General features: G+C 52.1%; 6 protein-coding genes across 6 annotated transcripts; 4 read left to right on the top strand and 2 right to left on the bottom strand.

The window, feature by feature from the left end:
- The first annotated feature begins 635 nt into the window (after positions 1–635).
- On the top strand, positions 636–2,706 carry JDV02_004694 (uncharacterized protein). Its single transcript, XM_047985925.1, has 4 exons — positions 636–898; positions 994–1,296; positions 1,351–1,498; positions 1,567–2,706. Exons 1-4 carry the CDS (start codon positions 739–741, stop codon positions 2,543–2,545), a joined length of 1,590 nt encoding a protein of 529 aa, XP_047841905.1. The 5' UTR covers positions 636–738; the 3' UTR covers positions 2,546–2,706.
- A 1,508-nt stretch (positions 2,707–4,214) lies between these two features.
- JDV02_010852 (uncharacterized protein) lies at positions 4,215–5,083 on the top strand. Its single transcript, XM_047992591.1, has one exon. The coding sequence runs from the start codon at positions 4,309–4,311 to the stop codon at positions 5,041–5,043; it is 735 nt and encodes a 244-aa protein (XP_047841904.1). The 5' UTR covers positions 4,215–4,308; the 3' UTR covers positions 5,044–5,083.
- A 3,113-nt stretch (positions 5,084–8,196) lies between these two features.
- On the bottom strand, positions 8,197–8,545 carry JDV02_004693 (uncharacterized protein). The gene has a single exon (XM_047985924.1). The coding sequence runs from the start codon at positions 8,466–8,468 to the stop codon at positions 8,247–8,249; it is 222 nt and encodes a 73-aa protein (XP_047841903.1). The 5' UTR covers positions 8,469–8,545; the 3' UTR covers positions 8,197–8,246.
- Positions 8,546–19,619: 11,074 nt separating this feature from the next.
- Positions 19,620–20,876, top strand: JDV02_004692 (Nitric oxide dioxygenase; the record flags this gene model as incomplete). The annotated part of the gene is made up of 1 exon (XM_047985923.1): positions 19,620–20,876. One exon carries the CDS (start codon positions 19,620–19,622, stop codon positions 20,874–20,876), a length of 1,257 nt encoding a protein of 418 aa, XP_047841902.1.
- Positions 20,877–22,203: 1,327 nt separating this feature from the next.
- On the top strand, positions 22,204–24,273 carry JDV02_004691 (uncharacterized protein; the record flags this gene model as incomplete). The annotated part of the gene is made up of 2 exons (XM_047985922.1): positions 22,204–23,871; positions 23,950–24,273. The coding sequence occupies 2 exons, from the start codon at positions 22,204–22,206 to the stop codon at positions 24,271–24,273; spliced, it is 1,992 nt and encodes a 663-aa protein (XP_047841901.1).
- A 384-nt stretch (positions 24,274–24,657) lies between these two features.
- Positions 24,658–25,282, bottom strand: JDV02_004690 (uncharacterized protein; the record flags this gene model as incomplete). The annotated part of the gene is made up of 2 exons (XM_047985921.1): positions 24,658–25,143; positions 25,217–25,282. The coding sequence occupies 2 exons, from the start codon at positions 25,280–25,282 to the stop codon at positions 24,658–24,660; spliced, it is 552 nt and encodes a 183-aa protein (XP_047841900.1).
- Positions 25,283–25,420: the final 138 nt, after the last annotated feature.

The following is a 25,420-nucleotide window of genomic DNA, read 5'->3' as shown; positions in this document are numbered from 1 at the left end:
GTATTTTCTAGAAGTGATGACGGTTATGCTTGTGGTATCCGAGACTCATTGCCCACGAAATCTCATTTTATGCATCATGCCTTTGATAGCTGTGAGACCTATGGCATGTCACTTGCAAGGATGTAGACCAGGCGCCGGGGTAGCAACTCTCGCCTCTCCTCACCGATGTAAGATCGCCTCAATTGGCTAGGCCGAAAGTCGTCTCTTTGGGGCTTACGGGACTTATTGATGCCACTATGATTTGCTACCCCTGCTCGTTATGTCAAAGAGCCGATAAGGGACCACTTTGCTGCGTGGAGCCCGTGACCACCCACAGGATTTACGGCAGTTGAAGGGATGTAGTGGTCGGGAAGCTCAGCTACTGACGTTTGTTCATCTTGTCGCTCGCTTGCAGAGATCTACTCCTCCGCAGGCATTGGCACGCAAGCACATTACTGTTGGGCTCCACCAGTTTGCGCCGTGGCACCCACCCTTAGCCCCGTGCTGTCAAGGGTGTGCTTCCCCTGCTACCAGGGTTCAGGGTTTCACCGTCCAGCGGGCCGCAAAGGGCTAGCGCGCTGCTACGAGGGCGTTGGTCGGGCGGGCTGGAAGGACAGGGCGATGTCGCCATTCCTCTGCCGTGCCACCTCCCGAGTCCCTGCTAACCTTCGTCGCGTTGCTCCTTTTCAGTCACGTCAATTGAGCGTACGAAATTCTCAAGCCTTCACGAATAAGCTCAAATCCCCATGTCGACTCGAAATGGCGCCTCGTAGCGGCGGCGAGGACGAGAGAGGGAGCTCTGGAGCCATGGAGCTGATTGACCCGTCTGTGCCAACGACAGCCAACAGTCTGGCCTTGGACAGAAATGAAAGCCCCTTACACTTTAGCTGTGTTCGAAGATGGACCTGTACAATCATAGGTATGTCAACCCGGTTACACGGGAAAGAGCTCCAATCTCTTGCCTACGAATGTCCTCTAGGGCGTGGCACGCATTGGCTAATCTTCTGTCCTTAGTTACCCTCATGACCGCCATCGTCGCTTTCTGCTCGTCTATTCATACCGCAGCCATAACTGCCATTGCCAACGATCTCAACTGTTCCATAACTGTCTCGACACTTGGCGTGAGCACTTTCCTACTGGGTTTTGCCTCCGGACCTTTGATATACGCCCCGCTGTCTGAGGTATACGGCCGCAATCCTATCTACCGCATTACGTTTCTCCTATTTGTTCTGTTCAACCTCGGATGCGCCCTTTCGCCCAATATTGCGGCGTTGCTAGTTTTCCGATTTCTGTGTGGTTTCTTCGGCTCTCCAACTGGTATGTCATTTACGACCAAGCTATAAAGCAGGATAGATCTAAGGCAATGTCTAGTCACCAACTCAGGAGGATCAATAACCGACCTCTGGCCACCCAGCCATCGCTCTGTCCCTCTGGCTTTATTCACAGCCGCTAGCTTTTTGGGGCCAGTCATAAGCCCTATTGCAGCTGGATTCCTCACAAAGTATACCTCGTGGAGATGGTAAACGCTCATGTCCTCCAAATCATTGAGCTCCTCATTTCCCAGAACGCTAATACCTTCTTCACTAGGGACTACTGGCTCGTGGCCATAATGAGTGGATTAGTCTACATTCTCATGTTTCTCTTACTACCAGAGACGTATCAGCCGAGGCTCCTACAAGAAAAAGCACGAAGACTTGGCATAGGCGCCGCACCGCTAGGCCTGGGTGAAATGCTCCGCACCAGTCTCACGCGACCAACCGTCATGTTCCTCACGGAACCCATCCTCTTCCTCCTGTCTCTATATATGGCCTTCGTCTATGGTATCCTTTATCTAGACTTTACCGCGTATCCGTTCGTCTTTATGCAGACAAGGCACTGGGATGCCGACCTGGCAAGCCTTTCATTTCTAGGTAACCGCCACACTCAGACCTCACTCTCCTTTTCTCTCTTCATGTTTCTTTCTTGCTCTGTCTCTGTCTACGCATCTTTATATCTCTCTATGTCTTGCATGTGTGGAAGCGTGCTGATGATAATGACAGGAATCGGTGCTGGAATGGCCATTGCGACCGCCGCGTCACCATACATCAATCGGGTTTACGCCCACTACATTAAGAAATGGGGCGAGCCAAGGCCTGAAGCTCGTCTTCCCCATCTCATTTTACTATCATGGCTCATTCCCATAGGGCTATTTTGGTTTGCTTGGACATCCATGCCATCGATTCACTGGGCTAGCTGCATAGTCGCTGGTATCCCCTTTGGGATAGGGTTTGTGACCTTATTCCTAGGAATCACCTCCTACCTGATCGATTGCTATGGCCGGTATTCTGCGAGCGCACTCGCAGCAAATGCCATACTCCGGTCGCTATTTGGTGCTGGGTTTCCTCTATTTTCCCGTCAAATGTATAACAAGTTAGGGTCGTCCTGGGCTACGTCGATCTTGGGATTCTTTGCTGTGGCAATGGCTCCTATGCCGTATGTGTTTTATAAGTTTGGTCCACGCATCCGAGCTAGATCCAAATTTCATCAGAAGACTGTCCAAGAGGATAGGATGCAGATAGACCGATAGGCGAAGCGGCTACCACCTCCGATAGAGCTGAAAGAAGAGCTCGTTCTCACTTGACTTGCTGGGTCTATAGAACGTTGATACCGATCTAGGCGCAGTTTTAATAGCAAGTCCGGAGGTTGCGACAATACAAGATGCCTTAAGTTACCTGAGCTGAGATTAGCGAGGGGATTTAGCTGGTGGGCGTGTTGAACTTACTGAAACGGGCCAGTTGCGGACACAACATCAAAAGTTACGCACTCAACACCTTCGTTTCGTTAACTCCGATGACACGTCCTCTTGCTTTCCAACAAGGCTCACAAGCAGCGTTGCATTTGCTCGCTTGGAGGACTGCACATAGCAGATACCGGCGGCTCGGCCAAGGCCGGATCAGGTAGAAGCCATGGGAGGTTTCCGTCAGCGGCACGGACTAATATTCTGCACTCGGAAGCGGTGCCCGTGGACCTGCAGGGTAACTACTCACACATTTTCGTTTGAGCGTGCCGTGCATGCAGCTTACTACAGTACCTGTGAGTCATTACATCTCATGTTTGTTGTCGCAACACGGCTCAAAAGCACTCGTTGCCTTGCTGCTACGCTCCCTCCGCTAGCAGGAGTCCCAATATTATTCTGGCCACCAACACGTCGCAGTCAAGGCAGAATGCGCCTTCGGACCTAGCATTCACGCAGCAGGGAGGACAGAATCGGATGCTGAACTCCGCTCCCACCGTCCAGCGTGAGGGTTGAATGGCCACTGGCGATGGGCTCCCTGTCGGGGTGTGGCCTGGACAACACAGCCCGCAGCTGAAACTGACGGCGCCAAATGCATCCATCCGGTTGGGTGAGCGGGTGAGTCTCAAGGCATCACTAATACATTTGTCGGACCAACGTCTTCTAGAAAATCCTCCCCGCCGGTATTTAAATGGTGCCATAGCCGGTCGCCATTGAGCCATCACCACGGACGCATCATACTACTCAGTTATCCCCTCACACACACCGCCTCGTCTTCTTCTAAACAACAATATAATCACGTATCCAAAATAATGCCCAACGAAACCTGGAACTGCCCTGGTTGTGGCGGTGTTATATCAGGGAGCCAAAGTCCGGATGACTGCATAACCTGTGCCTCGTATGTGCCACTCACCAGGGAGCGGATAGACCACTGACAACAGGCCTAGGAATAAGACCAAGTAAATTGGAATAGCACAATAGGACCGCCAATACATCGCGTCTTCCTACGGGTGATTCGAGAATAGGCCCATGACAGATGTGCTAAGGAGGAGGTCGTTCATTGCGTATTTAGGTGGACGAATGTCAGTGTCGTGGCTCTAGATAGACTCGCCATTCAATATGGGCGATCGCTCCCTGTCCGCTACTTCACAACCTAGATTCGGAGAGAAATTTGATGTGAGGTACGACCAATACATGCAGACGTATATTCTTGAGCTCAGCAGGGTATTATGTTGGATGCGGCGGAGAACAACCGTAGTCATGGCCACAGGTCCTGCGGAACAGACCGTTTATTAATAAGGCCGCGGTGTAACTTAGGAATTGGCATTCGTGCGGAACTAACCTGGCCCAACCCCGCACCGTAGCCCCCAAAACCCCACCCCACCATAAGTTCCGCGGTCTAGCAATCGGGTGACATAAAAGTCTCTCGACCCCCACGTCTTTTCCTTCTCGGTCAACCTTGGGCACCCAGACTCACGACAATCAGACTCTACTGTGGCCCACGTTATCACGCAGCATCGCCGAATAACCAGCAATATTCACGCTAGATACCAACGATGGTTACTAATCAAGAGCTAAATGCCCGTCGCGAGCCGGGCTGCACCATTATTCTCGCCGACAAGAAATATTTTCATGTTGGGAATTGGTTTATGAAACGGACACTTCGACAGCACGAGTGGCAATCTGTGGCCAATGGCCCTACCATCATTCCTCCCACTACATATCCGCAACGATGGAAGACCGATGCTGCGATTCTGCGATTCCTCCGGCAGAACACGAATATTCCGCTTCCGCCGTCAGAATGCACATTCGAGGACGATGGAGCCTTCTACTTCCAAAGCGAATATGTTGAAGGCGTTAGCATGAAGCAGCTAAAAGACGAAGAAAAGGTTGTTGTGATGCAGGAGCTAGAGGATCATGTGGCAACGCTGCGACGCCTAAGATCTGATACCCCTGGTGTACCTGGAGAATTACTTATGTGTCCTCCCCAGCGGGTCACTAGCAAGCGATGGAAAATGAATAGTTGTTGGCGACCGTGTAAGGAGAAGGGGGAATATGTGTTCTGCCATAACGACCTTGGACAACACAACGTGATAGTGGATCCCCGTACACTCCAGATAAAAGCGATCATTGACTGGGAGTTTGGTGGGTTCTGGCCTGAATGGTTTGAAAAACCGTTCTGGAAGCGCCCAGGGCCTAGTGTGGTGCTTGAAGGGGAAGAAGATGACGTGCAGCGATGCCGGGACTGGTTGACTACTTACTGTACTGAGGTGACAATGCCGGGTCCCTAAATATTCCAAGAGCTAATCTCAAGACCTTTCGCTTTCTAAACTTGCTGCCTCTAAAATATCCTTCTAGGCTTGCCGAAGAAGTCCGTCATTGCTTTATATAGCACCTGCTCTGGTTTCTTCTACCTCTAACCATTTGGGAGAACCTTCCTCCTTAGTCTATTAACGTTGGCAATCTCCGGCTTATAGTGCGGCGTAAACTTGACCCTCGCACTTTTGAGAAAATCTTCTTCGTCAGAAACCACAACCTTTCCAGATCCGACCAGCTTATTATCGCTCTCGTAGTTCTAGTTTTTATACTTAAATCCTCTAACTTTATTCCCTCGCTCGTCGTAGTGAATTTTTAGATATCTAGAAGCGCACCTGGAATAATGATTTATAGTATATATGAAAAAGTAATCTTATCACAATAATACACCGATGGCCGAGAAATGTCATAGTACCTAACTTCCCTTATGCATCTAACGTTCTTTCTCGTTGGCCTTTGATAATAAGGTATAGCTCTATTGGAAAAGCTCGCTGGGAGGGTTTACTGACGTCCACGTTAATTATGAGGTTATTGACGGATATGTCTATAGAGAAATCGGACTATATATAAGGACCAGTAGCCCTTAATGTAGCCTTCGAGCGCTACAGATAGAGCTACCGGGGTGCTTACCTTATAGATCGGCTTCCTATAAAACTGACAGATATCGATGTCTTGCCACTTGCTCCCGCTACCAAGCGCAGTGTCCGCCATCAACTCTAAGATCAGCCGCAGTCATGAAGCTGCTAGCGTCACTCAGAAGGAACAGCACTGGCCCTCGATACTCGTCCACAAGACTAAGGCGATACAACATGTTATCCCCTGTCCACTGGCTCTCCATCCCAGGCTTGCTTAGCGACTCGGCGGTTGCTGGGGTGCGGATGTAACCAGGTGACAACGAGTTCACGCGGATCAGTGGCATCCCTTTCCTCGATCCCCATTCCGCGGCAAGGGACCGCGCAAGCTGCAGAACGCCAGATTTGGAGGTGTTATATGCCGCGGTATCAACGCCCTAATTGATGTCACAGTGAGTCAAAGGCTAGCGCTCCATGATACACGCTTATGCCACATGGGGAGAAGACGAAAAGGTACCTTATTAACCACGGTGCCGCTCATGCTAGCCACAAGGACGATGCTTCCGTCGACATTTGCTTTTCTCATCTCTAGTGCTACGGCCTGTGAGACCGCAAAGGTGCCTGTAACATTGACTTCCATCAAGCGGCGAAATCGTTCAACAGAGAAAGTATGCGCAGGGTCGTTATCAGACACCCCAGCGCACCCGACGAAACCTCTAATGGGAAACCTCAGTTCCGGGACGAGACTCGAAAACGTTTTTGAGATCGCTGGCACGTCAGTGACGTCCAGCTGTTGGTAGATCAACCTCCTGCCGTGTTCCGCGGCAAGATGGTCAAGTTGATCTATCCAGCTAATGTCAGATACCATCTACGTCGTCAGTAATGCCAGGGTTGGCCATACCCCAGCGTTCTCCAGACGGCTTTGCAATCATGTCCAAGCAGACAACGTCGCCCCCAGATTCCAGTATGGCTCCTGCTACCTCAATTCCGAGAAACCCGGCCCCACCAGTAACTACGTTCAATGTGTTAGCACAACTATGCTCGCGTATGCTTAACTGAAACTGACTTATTATCGTGCGGCCATCTAAACGGAATAAATTCGCGGTGGTGATATGAGGTCCGCCCTGTCGATCTTTCACCTCCCGAAATTTCGGATCTGCTGTGTTGCTCATGTCTGGTCTTGGCTCAGTAGTGAAAAGTCTATGCTGTCGGCTGGGCACAACGACGAGAACTGCGAAAGCTCGCATTGTACTCGCGCCATGGTTAGTAATGTAGTGACGCATGATCCCCTCTCCTTCCCCGCTATCGGAACCCGATCGCACAGTTACTAACGGCCGTTGTTGGTTCCATGACATGAAGCGGAGATTGGTCATGGCCGCCTGCACACCGAGATTTCTCGCATTATTGAGCAAAGCTAAGCCATTAGAGGCAGATCATTAGTTGCCGCTGCTAGTAACCGGAAAGTTATTGTACAGTACCCTAGTGTTGTTTGAACACGGGGTAGCCCCCCCTACTCCCCCTCAGTCATTAGCCCTCATCTCCGGGACCGGCCAGGCCATTGCAAAATACACTGATAGCCAAACATTATTTCACTAGCAGCGATTATTGACAAACAATTTCTCGCTATTATCGGTGGCAGCAATGGCACCGCTAGATGCCCTTCCCTCCCGTACCTCTAGATGTCTTTAGGGACGTGTTCGTATCGCTAAAGCATCACACGTAGCCAAGCGCGTAAAGGAATGGGGCACGGGAGTGAGTTACTATTAAACCATCTACCTCCTTAAGAAAAGTTATCGCGCTCTAGGTCTCATCGTCTATGGCTATTGACGAGCTGGGGTCTATAAGTCATATGACGGCTTGCCAGCAAGCGGCCCATATACAGCCTCCGATGCATGCCTCATATGGTTAAGGCACATCTCTGCGCTGCCTGATATGTCATTGAACTCACACCTAGACAGCTCCTAGAGCCTCTGGATCCAAAATCGCCACCGAGTCGGGCTAAATCCGGGAGAGGAGAGACCTGACTGGACCGCCAACTCGCCCAGTCTGGACATATGCGGCGACAGCATCGTATCCGCAGTGCCAACGCTGTCATTGCTCAGGTTAATGATGCTTCCCTCCGAGTAGTATAGCATCTCCTGGGGCGCGTTGATCAGACTGTGAATAGGCAACCCGGTGTCCTTTGTCTTGTCGTCGGTGCCGGTTGCTTTATCAGCTGCGGTTGCTAATACCAGCGGCCGGGGCGTTTCTAATGTTTCGCGGAATAAAGAGAGAATGCATGCCGCAGGCCCGTGGTAGTTGCCTACCGCGATAAGACGCCCGACAAAGGAGGCCAGGTTAGAGCGTGGATCATTCTTATAGTCAGCCTCATAGTAGCGTTGATTCCACTCATCCACCAGATCTTGGCTGAGCAAAGGCAGGTCGGACCAGAATTTCCCGCCGTCAGAGCAAAGAATGACGTCTAGTCTATCGCCTCCACTATCACCCTCATCGTCCTCTCCAATAGTTGTGAAGGGCCTCGTGAGGGTTCCCCTCGCCCTCGCATTTAGTATATACCGCACAAGAGTATCGTGTTTCGCGTTGGCGGCGTTCCAGTTTTTCGCCGCCTAGATGACAGTGTGCCAGAGACGATGCATCTCAGCTTCGATATGTGTCAAAGGTATTGTCGTGTTAATGTAGCGAAAGGTAAGGACAGGGACATAAGACTGCACAGTCACGTCGAGGGTATGGTCGTCGCCCATCTGAGCCTCTTGATCAACCTGCGCGTTGATTATCGTATAGGCATCCTGGAGACGACGGAGGTCCTGGGCCTCTTCCTCTGTAGCCATTGCTTTCGGGTTCGCGGTTGAAATGTTGTCCGTAGTGCGCTGGGCCAGGTAATTGAAGGTAATGCGACCAGTGCTTTAGGAAGGCTGTTTACCAAGACAAAGAGCCGGCAGGTTGCCTACACGTTCTAAAGGGATATGTTGCTAGTTTTTATAGGGAAGTCTTCGCACCTAGGACCTAAGAGGCGGGTCGCTGTGCCGATGCTAGAAGCCGTTGCCTTCTAGTGATACCTATGTTAGATTGACGCTAGCGTGAAACGTAATTAGCGCTAAAATCTGCGAGTTCGGCTATAACGATAGACCTATAGCTATAGCTAGGGCGTAAGGTAGAGGTATAGACTCCCCCGCTCGAGCCTAACCCATAAGAACTTCAGGTTTGCAATAGAATCAATAATTCTAGCTCCATCGTTAACTACGGAAACCCCATCGTAATTACAGTACTACATCCAGTATCCAACAATTAAGAGTCTCAATCCGCTTTCGAGCCGACTACGCTTTACGAGAGATACGCGATATCGAACAATAATGCCTCATCCCAGAAGGTACTATTGCAGACCTTCGAGGACTAGGGACGATAGGACGAAGAATTCTAGACAAAGGCTATAAGCCTATACTTATAGGACTTTATTGACCTAGATAGCGATAAGATACTAATAAGGAAGCCTAAACGCCCTAACGTTAGGGATTACTATAGGCGGATCCCACTAAAGACGTCTAACCTAGAATCCTAGACGGGAAGGCAGACCCGTCATAATAGATAGTCTAGCTAAACTTAAAGGCAGTTATCGCCTAGCGAACTAATAATCACTTTACCGGAAGCGACCTATTCTAACCTCTATGCCCGTATAATCTCCGAGCTTACGACCGATAATAAGGCAATATTTATATTTAAATAGAGAGTCTATAAGTAAAATTACCGAGAGTATAAAGAGTAGGAAGCGAACTGTAAAAAGTTAAAGGCATAGGTAATAGACACTATAGACTATAGGCTACGTTAGAGCTCTTACTTACCTATATAGGACCTACGGACCTAATATATAAACCTAAAGACCAGTATAGGAGCCACTAAACGAGAGTAGTAGACGGCCGCGCGACGTAAGTACTAAGCGGCTACTATACCACTCATAAAGTTTCCTAAAGATTTCGCCGCATAGATTACTACCTAGGAGATAGCTATTAATTATACTCTTATTAAGAAGATAGGAGGTATAAAAGACCTAAATATATAGTTCGAAGATCTAACTAAAGCAATCTAACCTATCCTCTCTAGCTAGGTGGCTATCTATGCGGGCATTTATAAAGATAAGTTAGAGGAGAAGTCTCTAGCTATTAGTAAAGTTACTAAAGACCTACGAAAGGAGGCTAAAAGAAGAAACCTCCTCGGGACGCGCAATAAGAACCTAAAGGTAACGCAAGGTACTTTCGGTCCTACCTTTACTAGAGAACCTACCTCCTTGCCGCAATAAGTACCTAACTCCGACGAAAGAAATAAGAGTCCGCAAGGTTAAGAGCCTAATAGTAGTTAGAAACGTAAGGCTAAAGCTAGGGTAGCGACGTAAAGGAAGCGCGTAGCTACCGTAATTAAAACTAGTGTTTAATATAAGGCGTGCGACGGTAACCATCAATTAGCTAAGTACTACTACGCATTCCCGAAGAACGCACCTAACTACTTTAAAGAGCGCAAACTCGTCCGTAACGCATTTAAATATCGCCTAAGAACTAACCAGGCCCTTAAGGACGAAATCAACCGTATTAAGAAAGTTAGCTAATTCAAAGAGTCGGCGTAACTCGGACACGGTATTAAAAGCTGCGAGGTAGCATTTATAACTAGAACCCTTCTCGATATATTATTAGGCTCCCAATACCCGCTAAAGAACTCGGCGATTCTCGACTCGGGTATAATAATCCATATCTTCTATAATATTAATCGCTTTTAGAAGTATCGCCTTATAGAACTAGGCGATATTATTTATATAGGATAGCAATAAGTACCTATATAAGGATACGGCAATATAGACATCTAAATACAGCATAAAGGAGAAACCTAAGTAATTCGACTTCTCGATATAGCTTACTGCGAAAATTTCCTATATAATCTCGTATCGCTGCGTTAATTATAAAGACGCGGGTACTAATAGGATAATCGACCTAAATTCAATTATCTCCGGATACTAGGTAACTCGGTAGTATACGGCCTTATTAATCGCCACGACTAATTTATTATCGAAGACTCTTAAGAAGAAGCACTAAAAGGTACATTCCCAGTACGGAGAAATAAAGTCAATTTATAGACAAAGCGCAGCCCTACTAAAGTAATTATATAGAAATAGCACTTACGATTAGGCTATCTAGGACCTTAAGCTTTAAAGCATCTAGTAAATACGTCTAAGGGAGCAAGAATTAAGGGCCTAATAACTATAGAGTGCGATAACTATATAGTATTAAAGATAAAGCGCCAGATATATCGTAAGTAACGCGATACTAGTACTCGCCCTACGGAACGGCTAGCCGTAGACTTTTATGACTTACCGAGAGATCCCGAGGATAAAAGTAATATAATACTTATTATTAATCGTTAGTCTAGCTATATCTAGGACTACTACCTAATTAAACGAAGATTAGGCTCTATACTCCAAGCACTCTAAGATCTCTTTAGGTTACTTAAGAGGCAGTACTAGCTAAAGCTACGGGTAGTAAAATGCGATAACGAGATCCTAAGGGACCGAGCCTTAGTGGCCTACTTTATCCGGTTATATAATATATTACTTAAACCATTAGCGCCTTATACTCTAGCTTAGAACGGTAGGGCCGAAGTATTAAGACGCATTATAAAGATAAAAGCGCGGGCTATACGTATTAATATACGCTTACCCGAATACCTTTAGGTAGAAGTTTATAAAACCGCGGTCTACCTATATAACTAGACGCTAAGGTATATATATAATTAGCGGACCCTATACGATAGGCTCTATACCTATATCGCTAACCGTAATGGGATAGTTATAGAAAGCCGAAAGCCTTACTAGGCTTACCTCCGCGTCTATAGATGTAAGGCGTACGCGATAATAAGGGAAATATAATTATATTTATAATAGCGATAGAAACTAAACCTAAAGGCATAGATTAGGTTCCTCGTCGGATACTAATCTACTAATATTTATCGGGTTTAAAATCCTTTAACTAGGAAGGTTATATCTATGCGCGACGTAATCTTTAACGAGGATAAACGATTTAACGGCGATATTTAATAGCTAAGGGACGACCTATTATATATTAGACGCGAAGAGCTAATAAATCTACTTAACTAGGTGCGACTACTAGAGACTAAACGAAGCGCAATAACAGAAGACCGGAATAGTGCCCCTATATCTTAACTAAATTAGGAGGGCCTTTATAAAGAAGACAAGGATATTAGAAACTAGCTCAATTAGGAAGACCCTATACTCTATAAAGCGGTAAGAAATATAGGAGCTAAATAGTCGGAGGTTAGACTTAATTACCTAACTAGTACCGACTAGGGCTCTAAATATTCTAGGGTTATAGAAGTCGATCGGCAATTACCGGGAGGCGGTATAGAAGACTAGCTAAAAGGCGGCACCGATAATTAAGCTAAAAATCCCGAGGTTTGATTAAGGCTATACCTAACCCCTATATCTCTATTACTAACGGCGCTTCTAGCTATAGCAATTCGGGAGGGACTTAGTAATCCGCTAGAAGAGAGTTTTAAGCTCTAGGATCCCTATAAGCCTATTAAAATATAAAAGGCAGCCTTCGTTATAGGGCGCTAAGCTACCCCGGTGGGTATTCTCGATAGGAAGACGATTAATAAAGCGAAGTTCTAGTAACTACTAAAGAATCCGAGGAGTCTATATCGGAGGGATATACCCTCTCTACTATAAGGCTATTTAGACCTAATAGGGCACCTAATAGGCACGCTTTTTAAGGAAGTAAAAGCGGAATACCTTTATAGCTATTAAGAGATATACTCTTAGGTCGAAATATCCCGATAAGATCCTTAAGCTAGTAGAAAGTAAATCCTTAACTATATATAGGTCTATATCTATAAATTCGATAAATACGGACGGTTTAATAAGTATAAAGTATATCTAGTTATGTAAGGGGATTAGTAAATTAAGTCTATTTATAAAGAGACCTATACCGCGACTCTCGCTAGACGGTCCTTTAGGATATTAATAGCGATCGCTATACGCTTCGACCTAGAACTAATCTAATATAATGCCGTTAATGCGTTTATAAACGCAAGGCTAGAGAAAGATATATTTATGCGTATGCTACTAGGCTATAGGAAATCAGGAACTATCCTAAAGCTCTAAAAAGCGCTATATAGCCTAAGAGAGTTACTATTACTATAGTAAAAAGACCTTACGGCTATACTAAAAGGGCTTAGATTTAATACCGTTCCCTATAAACCCTACTATATGACTAAAGGAGGGATTATTATCTTTTATTACGTAGATAATATCGTCCTAGCTTATAGGAAGGAGAGAGAGAGCGAGGTCTAAAGTATCATAAAAGAACTACAAAAGCGGTATAAATTAACTAGCGGAAAACTACTTTAGTAGTTCCTCGGCATTAAAGTTATAAAAGATAGAGAAAAGAAACTCATCTAGCTATCCTAATCCGATTACTTTAATAAGGTCGCTAACCTCGCTAATCGAATAGACCGTCGATACGAGACCCTAATACGGCGAGAAGAGCTACTACCATACGAAGATCGAGCTAGCCTCTTATCTATTCAGAGGTACTAGCGAAAGATCGGATCGATATTATACGCTATTATTATTATACGACTAGACGTAGCATTCGTAGCTATAAGGCTAGCCAGATTTAATACTAATCTAGGACCCGAATATTATATAGTAGTAGACTAAGTGCTCCTATACCTTAGGGCTACTAAGAAGCTAGTATTATAATTTAGCGGAAGCGATATATTTATAGTCGTAAGCGATATATTATTCGCCGATAATACTATAGACCGTAAGAGCTTATAGGCATATATTATATAGCTCTTTAGCGGAACTATTAGGTAGAGGTCTAATAAATAGTTAATAGTTACTATATTAACTACGGAAGCTAAACTACTTGCTCTTATATAAGTAGCTAAGGAATCTATATTTATCTCCTGGCTTATTAAGGAACTAGGAATCTAGCTAGATAAATAGCTAATACGTATATAATATAATAATTAGTAAACTATCTAGCTAGTAAATAAGGAGATTACTAAACTATAGACGAAGCTAAGGCATGTCGATATTTATAACTACTAGTTAAGGTAGGAGGCATAAAGGAAGAGCATTAAGATAGAATATAAGCCGACGATAGATATAATTGCGGATAGTCTTACGAAGGCTATAAGTAAGCCTGCCTTCTAGTAATTTATTAAATAGGTCGGACTAACCGATATCTCTTACTACCTAAAACGGAGACGGCTTAACGATATAAGCGAGGAGGATCTTTTATAAGGGATAAGTAAGCTAGACCTATATAGGGATATATTAGTTTCCGCCTATACGGCCTTAACTAGGGGGGTGTATTAGATTAACGCTAGCGTAAAACGTAATTGGCGCTAAAATCTGCGAGTTTGGCTATAATAATAGACCTATAGCTATAGCTAGGGCGTAGGGTAGAGGTATAGACTCCCCCGCTCGAGCCTAACCTATAAGAACTTTAGGTTTAAGTAATAGAATTAATAGTTCTGGCTCTATCGTTAACTACGGAAACCCTATCGTAATTATAGTGCTATATCTAGTATCTAATAACCTGTGGGAGGGGTGTTTCTTTTAGGGGCGGGGAAGGGGGTGTATAGGAAATATGATACGATAAGAGGGCATAAAGAGGGGTGGAAGGATTAAGAGGGGTGGAACGAGTAAGAGCGGTGGATAGGTAAATCTAGCGATTGGCCACCTAGGGTACGGAGTACAGGGAGGTGTTTCTGCCTGCTGCTTCACGTCATTTTCTTGGGCGGCTTGTCATCTAATAACACGCGAGGCGCACCGTAAGAGATTGGGACCTACACCTGGTACGTTCAAAAGTATACGAAGAAGGCATTAAATAATATCAGTTTTATTATTTGTTACGCACTGCGGCTGGCCTTTGTCCTCTGTTCCTTTGGCCGTGAGGTTCAAGTGATGGTTGCTGCGCTTGGCCTTTAGTGTGTTGTGTCGCGTTTGACGAACCGCTAAGCCACAGCGGCCAACTATTCGGACTGATATCTCCTTGCTCAGAAGATTCTGGCTTTTCCATGCGCTCTCAGACCACGAATTACTTCATGCGTGGAAATGATCTTTTCTTGCCTTGATTATAGTGCCTCGGCTAAGCTATACACACAAATCTCGGCTTTTTGTTCTAGCCCACCAATCCTTCGCAGCTTTACACCTGATACCAGATATGACCCGTAGCCGCTACCGTACGAGCCCCAGAAGCATCAGGGTACCTTTAAGTGCAAACAGTTAAAAGACAGATTGCTGTAGTTGCAGTCATTGTGTGTTTTGGTGCACTGGACATTCTAAAGGTTAGTATAGTTATATAGGAGGGACCTTGGGGGACAAATGAAGGCCCTCACCTTGTGTCTATTATCACATTTGGTGTTCTTCTTTACACCCTCCTGCTCATAAAAACAGCGTTGGCTTTCTTTGTTGCAGTGTTGTAACGTACTATTAGCAGATAAAGATAAAGATAAGATGACGGAATCTTATGGAAGGGCAGTGGATAGCCATCGCGCGAGGATCTTAAGACAATAACTTACGCCTCCATAGACCTTGGCAAAAACGCCACCAGCGGTAGCTAGGCCCATAAGAAGAAAGGAGGTCTTCATGATCGCGGATTTGCTGAGCTTGTACTACGTCTTATGTGAAAACGGGTATGTATCTAGAGCAAACAGGTTGGAAACGTTGAGAGTGATGGGGAGTCTTTATATTTCAATATTGATCTTCATTTTAACTACTCTTCTAGGGCATTGTATGGACGAGATACGTAAAGAAACCCAGAGTACGATTTGGGAACCTTGAAGAAGTCCGCCGCAGTATTCCCATCGAGCTGTAGGACGCAAGTGAGGGCGGCCGGTCGGCAGAAAGCATCGTCTCTACCGACGCCCGGCGTATCACCAGATATAGCAGTCGCCTCTAGCTCGCAGGTCCTTTCGCTCAGCTTGTTGGGCGTGGTTTCTGCTTGGGATACATGGGCCCGTTACATCTGGACTCGCCATGTGTTACATACGTGCCTTGCGCGGGTGCGGGCCGCGATGCACACGGCGCGCCTGTGTCGATCGTCTACACAGCCTCTTACGTGAATATGTGCGTGCTATGCTGTTGGCTGTTGCCGTAAGCTCTTTCCTTAGCCTATGCCCTCTGCATGCTGTCTCGAGTCCTTGCTGAAGACGTGGGGTTCGTTACCTTGAGACGGCTGGCGACGTGGGAATGTGCCTGCCAACTGTATACAAAGTCCCCAAGGTCATCAACGGAGCGTGTGATGTCCATCTGAGGGACCAACAAATGCCTCACTCGCCCTCATGTTAGAGCATTTACGAGCTTGCACGGCCGCTCCTTTCTACGATGGCCCTTGAACGTGACGGGTGAATCTTCGGTTCGGGCCCAGAGGCGCGGTGAAAGGGGTGCAGCGTGCGTCTGGCGCGCAGCGCAGAGTATGTCGAGTTGGGTTATTACGCTGGCAAGGCGGTGCCGTACGGACGTAGTCATTGCTGCCCGGAAGGGTGGGACGTGGTTCAGGCATCATACAGCCAATAAATGAAGCAATTCGAATGAGCTCTACGGCCGTCCCTGCGCATCGCTAGTTGTTGCTCGTTCGTTGACACAAGTCGCTGCTGGGCAATCGGAACGATGTATACGTAGCGGCAAAACGTGCCATTTCCATACGTTGTTCTTCCTTGTCGCCACCTACATATTTTTGTGAGAATTACTATTCACCCACGGTCCCCCATACAAACCGGAGCTCCATATAGTTCATAGTCATACGGCTTATATCCGCGGCAACCTAGCGAGCTAGTAGCAATTGAAGCTATCGGGGGCCGCATGGGCTGCTGAGCTACGACAGCAATTGAGGCCATCGGGGACTGCTGGGCTGCTGGGCTGCTGGGCTGCTGGGCTGTACGGATAATTGAAGCCATCGTGGCTGCCGGGCTGTACATGGGAGCAATTGAGGCCGGGCTGCGGGCTACGGGCTCCGGGCTACGGGCTGCGGCGAGGGGCAGCTTATATACTGTACGCGGCGTGGGTGAATAGAGATATGCGTGTAGGTAAACAGTATTTTTCATGTTTGCGGGTTCACACGAGGACGAGCCCGCCGAGGGTTTCGAGAGGAGAGGAAATTCGGTCGTAGATCGACAAGGTCAAGGACAAGGCGTGAGGGCGTTCACGGTGCCACGCAGGACCTACTAACGCTAATAACGGCTCGACATTGGAGACTTTTATTATGGGGAGTTCAAGGTGCCGAAGGGCGGAGTCTAGGCCTTTTCCCGTAAGACCATGCGGCGCCGAGCCCATTGAAACAAGGCATCCGGGTTCCACCACCACGGCGATGCGCAGGGATTCCGCCATGTCAGCGGACCGACGGGGCCAAAAGAGCACCGGCCGTCGGGAGATCAACCTACCTCTAGCTAGTAGAGCAGAGATCGAGTACGTAGGCGCGAGCTTTGTTGGTGATGCGATGCCCCAGGCAGCCAAGCAAGCAAGCAACAAGATGAACAAAAAAACGGGGCTCAGCAAGCAGCTCAGACGCCAACAAGACAGACAGGCGCGTCCCTCCATCCCTCCCGGCCAGCATCAAACAAAGCCGGTTGGGGGCGACACGAAAGGGAGCCTGTTCCATCTATTACATGCCTTGTTTTTGCTGACGAGGATGCACCATAAAGAGTGTGTGTGTGTGTGTGTGTGTGTGTGTGTGGCTTGATGCGGCAACTTGACGATCGGCCTTGGACAAGAAAGACGACGCTGCCGCCGCCACCGCCTCTGCCTCCTCCCTTTCAGTTCGGGACGAGACAACGCTGTCCGTTTACAAATCTCAGCGCCGAGATCCGATATCGACGTCGTGATGGATGGTGCCGATGCAAGTCGAGATCACGCGGTGGTCGCCCCAGGGAGGGGGGAGGGGATGGAGCGGCGGGCCCGACCGTTGGAGCTACTGCCGCAGCCGTCGCCGTGCTCGGCGGCTTCTGTCTGTGTGTGTGTACATCGTATTTGTGTGTGTGTGTGTAAAAGTGGCACAACAGTCCCCTTCTTCTCGGGAGGCAAAAAAAAAACGGACTGTTTCGCTTAAAAAAGTCTACTTGCCGGGAGGGGCAGCGGCGGCGGCGGCGGCGTGGCGGGCCAATGCCGTGAACCATGATTGATATCCCACCCACCACCCATGCCATGCATCTAATAAACCCCCCACCTCCCACCCCCAAGTCAGGCACGAAATCCCTCGCAGTGCGTACCAAGAGTACGTACGTAGTGACGAACTTGTTGTTGTTGGCCACGAGCGGTGCCGAAGCGATGCCCCCCCTGGTGCTGCTGTGTTGTCGCTGCCCGTGTGTGTACCATGTACTTCGTATGCACGTACAGTATGTACATACCGCATGTGTACGTCGGGCTCGTTCCCCGTGGCGGTCTTCAGCAAGCCACCTGCAGCCACCTGAAGATGCCCGTGGCCCCATTGGGAGAAGCGGCCTCGGGATGGGCGGTGGTGGTGGTGGTATCGTTCGCGTTCCCGGCCGGCAAGGAGGTTTGTTGTCCTCTGCCGAACGAACCATTGCGGTAACGTGCGAGCGGGCGTGCATGCGAAGCACATGGAGTATACTAGTAGTGCTGTACGTATGTATGCAAGGTGGCACATCGTCATCGTTCACAACGTTTGTCAGCCGCAAGTGTGGTGGTGGCCAGAGCCGCGCGCGCGCTCAACGACGACCAACGTGGCATGGGCTTCGTTATACTACGCATGTATGTATGTATATGCGCCCCAGACATGCCGTGCTCCGTTGCAAAACGAACATGTAGTTTGTGAGACACTGGTTACAGGCAGCGCCCTCGGACGGACACGCACGGGCGGGCGGGCATCCATCGCTCCGTCCAATCCCATGTGGGCTTTCCGTCCGTGTCCCTGATTATGCTTAATCTCAGAGTTTTGTTGCACCCTCTGAGGCGTTGCATCCGACGACGACAACGATCACGACGACAACGACGACGCACCCCAGGCCCCATGCCCCTCATGTGGTGGATCCAGCCAGAGCGAGCTGGGTCCGGTCGCATTAATACCACCTCGCTGTCTCGTCGCGTGTCCCGAGGGCGCCGTCGCCTGTTGGGCAACCAGCCCCTTGTTCCACGTCCGCCCCGGGCGAGGCATCCAAGATTCCAAGCAAGTATTCGTCCGTCCACGAGGCAAGGTGGTAGAGCCGCTGGCCAACGACAACACATCCCGAGTCGATCGGGGATAAAGCAAGGCCGCCATGGTCGGACGAATAACGTACACACGGAGGGGAGCGAAAAAGGACCAAGCAAGGGCAGGACATGGAACCCACCTGGGTAGATTCGGATTCCATGTTTCTGCGGTGGAGCCGCCAGCAACGTTCCGAATCTTTCCCTACTTCAAGTTAGTACCCAAGGTATACTGTATGTCGGGCCCCGTGGATACCTACGAGATACATGTGTGTGTGCTACCTACGTACTTGCTACCCGTATCAGCCCACTGATGACTCGTCACAGGCGAAATTCTCAGCTTCATCCGCCCACCCGCGCGCCGAGCCGCCCACCCGCCGGCAGCACCGTCCCTCCCCTGCCGTCATAGTACGTGCGCGCGCACACACTTTCCATATTCTACCCAAATGTACATGACTTCTTTTTTTTTTTTGGCTCTAGGCGCAGCATCTCCGCTTCTCCGGGCTGTCTGTCGTGCGACGTTTGATAGTAATGAATGCCTGCCTGCCTGCCTGCCTGCCTTATAAGATGCCAAGGTGACGCTCCAGGTGGATGGATGGCGAGCCTTCGCCGAGATGCAGACAGGACAGACAAGTCGACAACGACGACAGACCAACAACGATAGCAAACGCAAACCCGTCTTTGCTTCCCGTGTACATTCTTACAACAGTTAGCTACTACCTTGGGTCAGTCGACGTCAGTGGTGTCCCCATCGCAACACACAATCATGGCACTCACGGCAGAGCAAATCGCCATCGTCAAGTCGACGGCGCCCGTCGTCAAGCAGCACGGGCGCACCATCACCACCACCTTTTACGAGTCCATGCTCAGCGCGCACCCGGAGCTGCACAACATCTTCTCGGTGCGCAACCAGCACACGGGCGCCCAGCAGACGGCGCTCGCCAACGCCGTCTTCGCCTACGCGGCGCACATCGACAACCTGGGGGCCCTGGGGGCGGCAGTGGAGCGCATCGCCCACAAGCACACGGCGCTCTTCGTCAAGCCGGAGCAGTACGCCATCGTGGGCGAGCACCTGGTGGGCGCGTTTGCGACGGTGCTCGGGGACGCGCTGACCGACGAGGTCAAGGAGGCGTGGGTGGCGGCGTACGGGCAGCTGGCCGACGTCTTCATCCAGCGAGAGAAGCAAATGTACGAGGCGTCGGGGGACGAGTGGCAGTCGTGGCGCAAGTTCGTCGTGGCCCGGCGCGTCGCCGAGTCGGACGACGTCGTCAGCCTGTACCTGCGGCCGCGGGACGGAACGCCGCTGCGCAGCTTCAAGGCCGGCCAGTACGTCAGCGTGCAGGTGCCCGTGGCCGAGCTCGGGGGCGTGCTTCAGAGCCGGCAGTTCAGCATCAGCTCAGTCCCCGGCGAGGGGCTGGGCGAGCTGCGCGTCAGCGTCAAGCGCGAGAGGCTGCCCGATGGCGCGGCGGCGAGGGACATGGCGGTGGGCAAGGTGCCGGGCCTCGTCTCCAACAAGCTGCACGACGACTACCTCGAGGGCAGCGAGGTGGAGCTGAGCGCGCCGCACGGCGACTTCTACTGGGACGCCAACGAGGTCAGGGCCGGGGCACCCGTGGTGCTGTTGTCGGTGGGCGTGGGGGCGACGCCCGTCATCGCCATCCTGCAGACGATGCTGCGCGACGGCGAACGGCGGCCCATCAGCTACATCCACGGCGCGCGGCACGCGAGGTCGGTGCTGTTCCGCGAGGAGCTCAAGGCGGCCATGGCCAAGCACGACAACGTGCGGCGCGCCGTAGTGGTCAAGACGGTGACGGGCATGGACCGCGTCGGCCAAGAATACGACATGGAGGGCCGCATGGACCTGGCCAAGGTGGGCGAAGAGCTGCACCTCGACCACCCCGACGCCCAGTACTACTTTTGCGGGCCCGAGGGCTGGATGCTCGAGACGCATGCCTGGCTCGTCGAGAGGGGCGTGGCGCCCGAGAGGCTGCACATGGAGCTGTTTCGGACGGGGACGCTCTGAGGAGCCGAGGGCGAGGCGGCGAGCTTTTCATCGCGCGGGGGCGACCACCACCGGATATTCAATAACGGGTGATCCTGGGTGTCATCATGTCAACCGACTCCAACGGGCAGCGGAATGGGTTGGACGAGTGGGCGGTGGATGGGTGGCGCGCGTTGTGCTGTGCTGTGCTGGCGATGTCTGGTGCAAAAGTATGTGTTGGAGTTGAGGGGTCGAGATGAGTCGAGATCATTCAGGTTCAACCCATGGCGGCGAGCCGAAAGGGGACGCCCGCCCAATAGTAACGAGCAGAGCCTGGCGGGCTGGAATTACCTTCCGTTGTTAGTGGAGGTAACTATAACTGGACGGGTCGGGGCGGGCAGGAGCCGGTACTACAGTGGGTTCGGCAGCACCTTTCCAGTGGGGATTGGCACTTTGTAGTGGTGCACGCCTCCCGTCACGGTGGGTGGCATGGATGGGATGGCGTCGCGGCGGGGGGGGCCAGAAAAGGGTCCATGGATGCTTGTTGAGATGCAAGCGCGCCTTGGCCTTGCACCTTTTAATAAACGATGCAGATTCCCAAGTCAGAGTTCTGCCATAGATGACGACTTGTCTGTCGCCTGCCATGGACAAATGCAAGCTGAGATGGAGGCTGTCCCCTCTTCGGCCCCCCAAGCTCGACCGATCAATCCGCTTGCTATACTACCTATCCATCTGCCGTAGCGGGCGGCGCCCAGCACACGCCACCCGATGCGGCAGTGGACCCCCCACTAACAGGCAGTTAACCCCAAGTTGTTAGCGCGCCTCCCGTGAGTCTGTGACGTCGTCGTCCGATCCAATCTTCCGTCTCTCTACATCTCGTCAGCCGAGTCAAAAGTCCGACGAACCTACATCGCCGGGTGCACGCCACGACATTCACCGCTCCCACACCTCTCGGCTCACCCTCACCCCCGACGTCTCCCCCTCTGTCCTCGTCGTCCGTCTCCCATTGCGCCTCGACCCAACGTCAAGACACCACCAGCACCCATCCATCGGCCGACCGCGCAAGACCGACGCGACCGACACACGACCCTCGGCCGAGACCGCGGCGTGCGCGTGTCGCAGCCTCACGGGCATGCATTCCGCGTGCATTGCAGCCTCCTCCTCCTCCGGCCCTCCCCGTTGACCCCGTGTCCCCTTCCTCCCTCGTCCGCCCCCGAGGCCTTCCGCATCGCCGTCCTTCAACTCTGCGGTTTCCTTCGGGATCCACTCTGCCACTGCCGTCGACCGACGCCGAGTCCTCCTCACGCCATCAACGTGTTCCAGCCACCAGCACGACTGAACCTCCTCGACCCTGTCCTCGACCCCGACCATGACACGTCCTCCCAAGCCCCGACCCGGCATCGGGCCTCTCTCAGGCGCCGCCGCCGCTGCTCCCGGGACAGCCTCCGGCTCTCGCAGAACCTCCTCATCCGCCTCCTTCCACGCCGGGGCCCCGATCCCGACCCTCAACACCTTCCGCCGCCTCTCCTCGTCCTCCTCGGTCGTCTCTCCCTCGGCACACCGCTACCAGACCTTTGCCGCCCCCAAGCTCGTTGTCGAACCCGCCATTCCCTCATCCCGCGCATCCCCCGAGTCGTCTCGCCCCCCGTCAGCCTCGTCCATCTCCTCTGCTGCGTCGTCATCATCCCCCTCCTCCCAAGATAGCAGAAGGCGCCACGAGACGCCTCTGCCCGTGCGCCAGCTCCTCCTCCTCGCCTTTCTCTCCCTCTCCGAGCAGACGGCACTCAACTCCATCTCCCCCTACCTCCCCGAGATGGTCGTCTCCATGCCCGGCATCCCGCGAGACGACGTCGGCCTCTACGTGGGCATCCTCGCTTCAGCCTTTGCTCTGGCCCAGCTGTCCACAAACTTCCTCTGGGGCTACGCCTCGGACCTCGTCGGCCGCAAGCCCGTCCTGCTCGCCGGCACCGCCTTCCTCATGGCCTGCTTCTGCGTCTTCGGCTTTTGCCGCCAGTACTGGCAGGTCGTCGTCGTCCACGTCGCCATGGGCCTGCTCAACGGCAACGCCGCCTGCGTCCCCACCGTCCTCGGCGAAGTCACCGACCGCTCCAACCAGAGCAAGGCCTTCACCTACCTGCCCGTCATTTACTCGCTCGGCAGCATCACGGGGCCTGCCCTCGGCGGCATCCTCGTCGGCAAGGTCTGGGGCGATGCCTTTCCCTTCCTCGGTCCCAACGTCCTTGGCGCCGCTATGCTGGCGGCGAGCGTCGTCGTCGTCGGCATCTGGTTCGAAGAGACCCTCGAAGATGGTGATCCCGCCGACGGCCCTTGGCGACCGCAGTGGGTTACCGCCCTCACCTCTTGGTTCCGCCGGCCTGCAACGCGCCCGTCCCTAAACCGGAACTCATGGAGCTCCCGGTGGCCCACCAACAGCCGCCAGCCGCTTCTGCACGCCACGTCCCCGCCCCTGTCCGACGATGAGGAAGCAGACGAGGACGAGACCGAGGTTGCCTCTGGTAGCCTGGACTCGGTCGCCAAGCACCAGTCCCCCTCGTCCTCCTCCCCTGGCACACTGACTGCCGACGCGGTCAACAAAGACGGCAATGGACAGCCCTGGCGCGACCTCCTGAACCGCACAACCCTTACCCTTCTCATCACCTACCTCGTCTTTCAGCTTTCCAACATCTCCTACAACTCGCTCTACCCCATCTTTGCCTCCTCCCAGCCTCCCACAGGCCGCGGTCTATCCCCCACCCTGATCGGGCTCAGCCTCAGCCTAGCGGGCGTTGCCACCATTGTCTTCCAAGCCTTCCTGTACCAGCCGCTCAAGTCTCGCATCGGCAGTCTCGGCGCGTACAGGCTGTCTCTGTGGGGCATCGCCCTGAGCATGGTTCTCATGCCCTGGGTCGGATACACGGATGACGAGCCGCTCTTTGGGGTCGGCAGCGCTCGGGGGTGGCTGTACGCCGAGCTCGGTGTCGTGCTCATTCTGAAGAACATTTGCGCCGTCGGCGGCCTGTCGAGCGTGATGCTCCTTGTACGTCCACGCCTTCTCGCGCGCGGCCTCTTGGTCGATTGCCCGAACCCGACCCCTGAGCTAACGCTGTGACCGCAGATCACCAACTCGGCCCCGTCGCATGCCAGCCTCGGCACGCTCAACGGCGTGGCGCAGACGCTCTCGGCTCTCGGCCGCAGCATCGGCCCCTTTGTCAGCGGCGGCCTCTTCACCCTGTCGACGGGCGTCCGGCCCAAGGGTGAGGCTCTCGCGTGGAGTATTTTTGGCGGGCTCGCGCTCGTCGGTGCTGTCGGCGCCCTCTTCATCCGCGGCGAGGGGCTCGAGAGCGAAGACTGGGACAGCGAGGACGAGGGGGAGGAAGGGGACGAGGGCCACGAGTCACGCAACGACCATCGGGGACGACAAAACGACGACAGTGTATAGACTCCATGACGTTACGAAGTACATGCGGGTGCGAAGAGCACAAAAAGTATATATTTTTGGGAGCAACAATCTCGGAACAGGAAAAGGGGGGCCTTCTGCCCTGGCGGGGGGCCATCGGCGTAAACCCTACGAGAGGCGCGGGCGTAGATGCATCAAGAAATAATGAATTCCACCTAGTTTAGAGGCCATAGACGCCTGCTATAATAAACTCGAACTAACCCGGGAGATCGCAACAAAGGTGCAAGGACCTGGACTTTCCGGCCCAGGAAGGCGTACTTTTCTCCGACACCCATCCCCACCCAGCATTCACGGGTTGACACAGCATTGCGGAAGGGGTCATAAGGCGGACGGCAATGCGAAGCGCAACGACAGGACAGATTCGTGTCAATACCACGCCGGCGGCTGTTGCCAGTGTCGCAGCATCGTGTCCACGGCAGCCGCCCATTCGCCCTCAAAGCACGCCGCCAGCCGCCGCACCTGCTCCTCGGCCGGCTGCCTGCCCGCCCACATCTCCGGACGCGCCGCCTCCCTAGCGGCGTAGGCGCGCAAGAGCCCGTCGTCGCGCATGCGGCGCAGGCACAGCCAGGCCAGGTTCCAGCTGCGGTTGCTGTCCGGGTCGACGCACACGCGGGTGTAGGCGTCGTGCACGACCTCGCCGCTGAAGGGGAACGAGGGCGTGAGGCCGCGCAGCTCCGAGAGCAGCTGGTGGCTCGTCACGTAGTAGGCCCAGGCCGTTGTCATGGGCTGCTGGAAGGCGAGCGCGTCGGCCTCGTCCTGGCACGCGGCGGCGATGCGCTCGACGCGACAGAGCTCCGTGAGGGTGTTGATGCGGTGCGTCGTGAGGCCCTCGATGAGCTCGAGCGTTGCTGCCTGCTGGGCTGTTAGTTCTCTCGGCGGTCACTTGGGCTGGGGCCTGACACGTTGAGGCAGAGGACCGACTCACTTGAGGGCGGCGGCCAGATTTCTTGCTGCCCCTGGAGCTGCTACTACCGCTGCGTGCCGACGACATGGTGACTGGGAAACACCGTGCTGCAGGTGCGGTTTCGCTTGAGTTGACTGAATGGATGTGATCTGTTTGTCTGCCAAATCTCGAGACGACCTCGCGCAGTTTCTTGTCTTCTTATAAGGCCCGTCTTCGTATAAGGAC

Source organism: Purpureocillium takamizusanense, chromosome 4 (assembly GCF_022605165.1).
Source record: "Purpureocillium takamizusanense chromosome 4, complete sequence".
NCBI lineage: Eukaryota > Fungi > Ascomycota > Sordariomycetes > Hypocreales > Ophiocordycipitaceae > Purpureocillium > Purpureocillium takamizusanense.
This window is presented reverse-complemented; position numbering and strand designations above follow the sequence as displayed.